The 6,939-nt window shown below is 62.1% G+C and overlaps 2 protein-coding genes across 3 annotated transcripts; one reads left to right on the top strand and one right to left on the bottom strand.

Moving 5' to 3' along the window:
- The first annotated feature begins 2,231 nt into the window (after window positions 1-2,231).
- On the top strand, window positions 2,232-4,944 carry LOC136158593 (insulin receptor substrate 1-like). Its single transcript, XM_065920412.1, has 3 exons — window positions 2,232-2,769; window positions 3,006-4,129; window positions 4,555-4,944. The coding sequence occupies exons 1-3, from the start codon at window positions 2,379-2,381 to the stop codon at window positions 4,612-4,614; spliced, it is 1,575 nt and encodes a 524-aa protein (XP_065776484.1). The 5' UTR covers window positions 2,232-2,378; the 3' UTR covers window positions 4,615-4,944.
- A 182-nt stretch (window positions 4,945-5,126) lies between these two features.
- Window positions 5,127-6,895, bottom strand: SAP25 (Sin3A associated protein 25). 2 transcript variants are annotated; one of them, XM_065924935.1, is made up of 6 exons: window positions 6,502-6,895; window positions 6,186-6,286; window positions 5,978-6,084; window positions 5,732-5,879; window positions 5,558-5,655; window positions 5,127-5,476 (listed from the first exon to the last, which is right to left on the bottom strand). In XM_065924935.1, the coding sequence occupies exons 1-6, from the start codon at window positions 6,645-6,647 to the stop codon at window positions 5,171-5,173; spliced, it is 906 nt and encodes a 301-aa protein (XP_065781007.1). In that variant the 5' UTR covers window positions 6,648-6,895; the 3' UTR covers window positions 5,127-5,170. The 2 variants fall into 2 exon arrangements, with proteins under 2 accessions (XP_065781007.1, XP_065781006.1); XM_065924934.1 differs by having other exon boundaries at window positions 5,127-5,655.
- Between the last annotated feature and the right edge of the window lie 44 nt (window positions 6,896-6,939).

The following is a 6,939-nucleotide window of genomic DNA, read 5'->3' as shown; positions in this document are numbered from 1 at the left end:
TTCCGGAGGCACATGGAATGTGGGAGTCCATCCCTCAGCTGCCCTGCACCTGGCAGCTGGATGCACAGGGGCACCCCCTCAGGTTGGGGGAGGCATTCTCACCCAGCAGAGCTGAAGTTCTGTCACTTCCTGTCACTGGGGGGTAGTGAGACGAGTTACCAGGGTAACCAGCGGAAATAAATCTTGCCTGGGTAGAATCAAGGGCAGTGTTGTTGCCAGGGCAACTGATCAGGTCAGGTGTTTGGCTCGGGGCTTTTCCTGGTACCCAGCAGGGTAAATCACCTGGCATTGATGACCAACCCACTGGACCGTGGTTGCTCACCCAGGGCCCATGCTCCTATCCCTGCTACTTCCTGCTTTGTCTTGACCCAGCATTTAGGGGTTCAGTGACACAAGATGGTCTGGAGCTGTTCTCTGACAGCGGCTGTGATTTCACAAGGCCCGGGGTGCTGCAAGGTGGACTGGTTGGTGGGGAATTAGAAGGACTGGATGTGAAGAGACCCTCCCATGGGGTAGCTTCAAATCAAGGCTGGGGAGTAAAGGCTCCAGGCAGGCTTACAGCAGGTACATGGGCCTGTGAGTGCCCTGCTTCTCGAGGCAGCACCAGGACTAGGAAGCGGAGAGGCCTGAAGGTGTCTTTTGTGTCCCTGCAACTTCGCACGTGGCACATATGTCAAGGCCACACTGGAGGCCATGACCTTGAACATACTTCCAGTTGTGATGTCCACTTCAGGATCTACCAGACCTGCCTCTCCCTAGACAACATCCATCAGAGGTGGAGGCTGCAGCTGGCCCCCGTGTACCACCTGAGCTGCAGGTACCACCTCTCTGGCAGCTGCAGAGGCTGCAGCTCACAGGGAGGCACCTGGAGCAGGCCTTGGGCATCGCCTGCCCCCTGGCCAGATGCTCATCCTCACAATGCCAGGTAGTACTCTGCATCACACTTTCAACACACCCCTTAACGCTGTTCAAGGATCTTAGCCTCCCTGCACATTACACCATTGTCTTCTCCAGTATTCCAGCTCATAGACCAGCCCCTTCCTTCCACGCCTGGAAAGTGGAGGAGCGTGGGTGGGAAACCCAGCCCTCCCTGCTCAGGCTTACTTGGCCCATGGACTAGCCTGAGGAAAAGAATCATGAGGCTTTGCTTCAGTACTGCTGCTATAGCTCTTTCCTCACCTGACGGTACCACCTTTAATAGGGGCTACAGTCACCCTCTTCTTCTCCCAAACCCTAAGCTCCCCTACTTCAGATAAACTACCTCCCACAACAGTGGTATGGTAAGGTCCTCTAAGACCCCCACCCACGTGTCAGCTGCCAGTTTGTCTCATAGAGTGTGCACTGACCAGCGCCATCACCTCCAACATGAGCGGGTGGTCCTTGGAAGGATCAGAAGTGGGCTGTCAAAATGTCTGAATTCCAGCCCCATTTCAAACGTCTGGGGGATGCGAGGGGTACAGGGCACCTCCCTCAGTGCAGCGAGTCTACATAATCAGAGTATTCAGCTGGCCTGGGCAGCCTTCCTTTTGAACAGTGATGGCGGGGAGGGGCCGAGGACACTAGTGCAGCGAGAGGGAAGGGCCCCTGAGAGAGGGTCTTTACGTCGTCCTTCAGTGATTGGAACCCCGGTGGGTATGGTCCGCACCAGACCAACACAGAAGTTAACTCCTCCCAAGACACCTGCTATCGGCCCTAACCCCGCAGAGAAACTAAACCTCTAGCCCCTCTGAAATCCTGATGGCTCAAAGTTCGGCGGCCCTGGCTCCCAGAATTACATGGGAAGGAAGAGAACAGAGCCATTCACGGGTGGGAAGCGGGGGACCCGGGTGCCCAGAGTCTAAGTGGGGAGCGGCGGGCACCGCTGTAAGGATGACCAGGCTCAGCGGTCCGCCCACCCCCAGGACCCACCAGCGTGTTCACCACAGACGTGGCTCCCTGCACACGCGTCTCCCCTCGCTGCTTTCTTGGCAATCAGCTCAGATCACTCCTGCGAAAGCCCAGTCCCACGGTGTGGGGTGGGGTGAGGCACAGGCCGCCTCTCCTGGACTTCCCGACTCAAACTCCACTCCCACCGCCGGGGCGCGCGAGGGTTAACCTCGGGGGGTGGGGACTTCGGCGCGATCCCCGCTAGGAGGGAGGGGAGAGGCGAGGAGGCCGTCAGAGCCCCGGGTGTCTCAGGCCACCCGGCGCCACTGGGGCACACGCTGCGCGCAGCGAGGGGCCAAACGAAGTTGGGAGCAGGAGAGAGACGCGGAGTTTCCAGGCGGATCAAGACGCCGCCCCCATCCCCGGGGACCGCTCTTTCTACCCCGCCTCTGCCAGCCCCTCCCCAGCCATCCCAGCCCCTTGCTCCGGCCACCTGATTGCTTTGGGCAAGAATGAAGCCCGGAGACCCCACGACTACCCCGGAGGCCCAGTCGGCCGCCGTGGCTCTGGGTCCGCCGCGGCTCTGGGTCTGCCCGGCTGACGTGCGGCTCTGCGGCCACCTGAGGAAGCAGAAGTCCCAGCGCCGCCGCTTTTTTGTGCTCCGCGCCGACCCGCCGCGCCTCGAATGTTACGAGAGCGAGAAGAAGTTCCGCGCCGGCCGAACGCCGCCCAAGTTCAGCGTGAGCCTGGGGGGCGCCTGCACCATCAGCAAGCGCATGGACGCGCGCCAGCGCCACCTGATCGTCCTGTACACGCGCGACCGCAGCCTGGGCGTGGCGGCGGCCAGCGAGGCGGAGCAGCAGGCGTGGTACAGCGCCCTGCTCGAGGCGCGCGCCGCCGCCGGTGAGGCCCCAGCCCCGCGCCGCGGGAGATGCGGCTGGTGGAGTGTGTGTGTGTTGGGGCGGGGCGGGGGGGGGGGGGGTTGTGGATTTGGTTTATCCATAGGCTGTCCCTCCCCAGGGTCTTCGAAGTCAAGTCCAAACCTGAAGGGTTTACACCTTCGGGTTTTCATTCCCTGAGGCACAGTGTCTCCAACCTGCCGGCCCGGAGTCCCGGTGACCAGCCCATTGTTTCTTCAGGTCCCAATTCCCCCGAGGACCCCGGGGCCTGGATCCTCGCTCCGTTTCAGGACGTCTGGCCTGTGACTCTGCGACCCAAGGGGTTGGGGCGGGCACGAGGCCTGGGCAGCGGCGGCTACTGCCTATGCCTGGGTTCCGGGGTACTGAGCCTGCTGCGGAAGCCAGCGGGCAGAGGCTCCGGGGCCACCGGGGCATCTCCGCCGCCGGCCCTGCGGCTGTCCCTGCTCAGCGTGCGCCGCTGCGGCCACGCAGACTCTTTTTTTTTCCTGGAGCTCGGCCGTTCGGCACCCACGGGTCCCGGGGAGCTCTGGCTACAGGCGCCCGACGCCGTGGTGGCCCAAAGCATTCACGAGACCGTCCTGGCCGCCATGAAGCGAATCGGGGATAGTGGTGCTGTTGGCAGGGCTGAGCCACTGCCAAGAAAGCCCCCAACGGGCGCCTTCAGACCCTCTGTCCCCCAATCTTATGAGACCCCAGACTCTGCGGCCCAAACAAGCGAGCTGAACCGTCGGGATGGCCCGAGTGAGACCAGCGAGCAGGCAACCAAGACCCTGGCAAGGCTGGGGGAGGCAGCCTCCAACCCCGTGAGGTTGGAGCGGGGCGGGGGCTACATAACAATGGGAGCCGGGAGTGACTACGAGCCCATGAAGGGCGGCCAAGCCGGCGGCTACGTGGTGATGGAGCCCCCGGGCCCTCCCGCCTCCACCAAAGCAGCTCCTCGCCAGCCGCTCCAGGATGGAGGGGTCACTGAATACGTGACCATGAGCTGCTGTGCACCACGGTCCCTTTCCTCAAGTTTCTGGCCTCTTTCCTCCGGGGCTGGGGAGCCTGGACCCGGGCTCCAAGGCGCTCCTCTCGTCCTCAGAGACGGCTGCGGACGGGCTGGGGCTCAGCCTTGCTTGCAGCCGCCGTCAGAGTTAGCCAGGGAATACATGTGCATTGAGTATGCGGCCGCGGACTACATAGGAATGGGCACTGCCATCCTGGAGCCCCCAGACCGTGGCCTCAACTACGTCGACCTGGATCTGGTCCCTCCCCTGGAGGTGCGAGGCCACGCCCCCGGGGCCAGGCCCCGCCCACACAGCTACGCTCGGCTGGAGTTCCAGAACCTCTCGGAGACCCGGGTGAGGAGACACCCCACCCCCAACTCCCCGCCAACCCCCACCCCCGCCTCCCCTCGACGGGACACCAGTAAGTATAGAGGACAGACAGGAGTGTAGGGAGGGAAAAAAAAAAGTGCAAGGTTAAGAATGCCTTCCCACCCACCCCTTCTCAACCCCGAAGCCCCCTTCCCCACATGGGAGTGGCTCTGAAGTCCAGATGTGCCCAGGACGTGTGACCAGCAGAAGCACCGAGCTGCCCCCTAGGACCCGCTGCCCACTCCACTCCTTCCAATCTTTGGGCGGAGGTTTCCCAAGAAGCTGGATTCTTTTAAGGGAGAAAATTCTAGAACTCTTCTCTCCTTAAAAAACACCACCACCACCAGAATCCTAGACATTTCTAGATCTTCTGAGCCTTGAGCCAAAGCCCTGATCCTGTTTCCCCACAGAGTTCCTGCAGCATCACTCCAGACTCTCAAGTCTGCTTCGGCCCCCCACCCCGCCCCTGACGATTACAACATCGATGATGCAAAAGACACAGACCTGGCCCTCCCCCCACGCACCTGCAGGTTGCCAGGTGTCTGCCAGTCCTGGGACTCCGGCGCAAGAGGGATGAGAGCACCAGGTATCTTACACTAGTGCCCCCACCGCCCCCCTCCCCGGCCAAGATGATGACACCTCCTTACTCCCTATTCCCTTAGTTTGCTTCTCCCAATTCCAGCTCTGTGCTCAGATAATCCTTCTTCTCCCAGGCCTGGCAAAGCTGAGGGAGCCCTTGCTTCCAATATATTCAGTCTAGTCTAGAGTAATATTCTGTACACTCCCCCTCTTCATTAAAGTTTCCCTGCTTGGTCAGCCTGGAAAGGTCTTAGGTCCATAGGTTCCCCACCTCATGGGGGAATGAGTAACAAGAATCAGAGAGGGGCAGCCAAAGTTGTGGTAGAGGAAGAGAACCCATCCCTGCCTCTGCGCCCCTCCTCTGCTATTTACCACGAGGAGCCTGTTTGCAAACCAACAGTTTTATTATCAATAGAACCTGCCTGGGGAAGTAGAGGGCCCATTCTGTCACTGGAAGAGGTATGGACCTTGGGCGTCTGGGGTCCCAGGGAAAGATGGTTCCCCGCAGTGAGAACAGCCTGAGCCATCACTGGCAGCTGGGTGATCAGAGACAAGGGCTGGGGGGCCAGAAGAGAGCCCGGGAGCCCCTGAGGTGCTGGGTCTCGGTTCCCCCTGGCTCATCTGCAGGAGGCCAGTGAGGGCGATCAGCTCTGGCCCACTGAGCCAAGCAGTGGAGCAGCGCGAAGATGGAGTGGGGAGGAGCCAGGAGGACATGATCGGGCGTGGGAGCAGCAGCTTCAGAGAGCCCATCACCTGAGGAGAGAGGAGGGGCAGTGTCTCCCTGAAAGTCATGCCTGAAGGCTGGGGTGAGGCCGAGGCAGCAGGAGCGCTCACCTGCTGAGGGGCCTCAGACAGGTACAGGGGAACACGCTGGCCACGGGGCAGCAGAGGGTCCAAAAAGAAGACGTCTTCAGAGCACATCACCGGGAGCCCTGGGGAGGAGAAGCTACTGGGGTGGCAAGCTCTGCACTGATTCTCTGCGGAGCCTGAGAGGACCAAGGGCAGTACCTGCACCCCTGGGCACTTGCTCTTCATGCCGATGTCCTGCTAGACTGGGCCTGAGGCCCCTGCATGAGGCTGCCTGATACAGAGGCCAGAACGAGGGATGGTACAAGGTCCGGCCTGAGAAGGAGATGCCAGATGCACGGCTGGGTCCCTGTAGAGGGAAGGACAGGAAAGATTCCTGGCCCTTCAGCCCCTCCCAAGGCATCCCTGTCCTACCCAAGGTCGCTGTCACAGGCACCCCCAACTCACCCACACCAGCCGACATCCTGCTGTAGCCTCATAGTTGGGGTCCCAGGGCGCTAGCAGGGTCATCTCTGATGGTGCCACCCCCCAAGTCCTCTGAGGGGAGAAAGGAACTGGGGCGGGGAGGGGAGAGAGCAGGAGATGAAGCGATTAAAACAGGCTCAGGAATCAGTAAAAGGGTCTTGGGGGTAAAATGGCAGGACCCTGTACCTACCTGGAGTTCCCGGGGAATGCTTGGCAGCCAGGCCTGGGAGGAGCCGAGGCCGCAGCTGCTCTTTCCGAGTCCAGGAAAGCCTTCGAGGCCAGGGCTGAGGGCTGGGGGCGCGGGGAGAGGGGTACTGAGATGCTCCGGTCACAGCCTCCCCCAGCCACCGCCCCCACTCCAAGTCTGAATATCTCCAAGGCAGAGCCCAGGGTGCCCGGTGGGGGGAGACGGATCATACCCATTATTCAGTAGGGACAACTGAGATTTCCTCATACTGTGGGCCCCTGTTGGGTTCCCCCCAAGTGCCGTCGGCCGAGCCCCTCACCTGCCCTCTGTGACTGTTCCTGGCTCCACCAGGGCTTCCTCTCCGGAGTCCCAGGCCTGGAAGAGGCCGCTGCCCGCCGAGGGGCATCGTTCCATGGGCGCCTGCTCTTCACCCGCGCCCCACCGCCGGGGGTTCCAGGGCAGCATGTCGAGTCAGGAAGGTGGGCAGGGCCACACCACCGCGCTCGCGCAGCCCGCCGGGCCCCTCTCAGTCTCTCCTGCGGCCCGGCCTCCCTAAGAGACCTGTGCTGCCACGCGCATGCCCACGAGCTCAGGTTGCGGCCCACCTCGCCGGGTCTCGTGGGGCCTCGCGATGCCTCGTGACGCCGGCGCCCAGCGCGTTTCCGGGACACGTGGCGCGCAGACCCGCCGGGATTCCCGCGAGTGCCCCCTGGCGGCGGGGTGGCAGGGCTGCGCGCGAGGGCGAAGCCTGGGAAAG

Source organism: Muntiacus reevesi, chromosome 2, assembly GCF_963930625.1.
Source record: "Muntiacus reevesi chromosome 2, mMunRee1.1, whole genome shotgun sequence".
NCBI classification, from domain to species: Eukaryota; Metazoa; Chordata; class Mammalia; order Artiodactyla; family Cervidae; genus Muntiacus; species Muntiacus reevesi.
This window is presented reverse-complemented; position numbering and strand designations above follow the sequence as displayed.

Coding starts and splice junctions, on each gene's coding strand:
- LOC136158593 (XM_065920412.1), top strand. CDS start 2,379: ATGAAGCCCGGAGACCCCACGACTACCCCGGAGGCCCAGTCGGCCGCC. Junction 2,770..3,005: donor CGAGGCGCGCGCCGCCGCCG/GTGAGGCCCCAG, acceptor TTGTTTCTTCAG/GTCCCAATTCCCCCGAGGAC. Junction 4,130..4,554: donor AGAACCTCTCGGAGACCCGG/GTGAGGAGACAC, acceptor GTTTCCCCACAG/AGTTCCTGCAGCATCACTCC.
- SAP25 (XM_065924934.1), bottom strand. CDS start 6,647: ATGCTGCCCTGGAACCCCCGGCGGTGGGGCGCGGGTGAAGAGCAGGCG. Junction 5,880..5,977: donor CAGGATGTCGGCTGGTGTGG/GTGAGTTGGGGG, acceptor TTCCCTCTACAG/GGACCCAGCCGTGCATCTGG. Junction 5,656..5,731: donor GCAAGTGCCCAGGGGTGCAG/GTACTGCCCTTG, acceptor TCTCCTCCCCAG/GGCTCCCGGTGATGTGCTCT.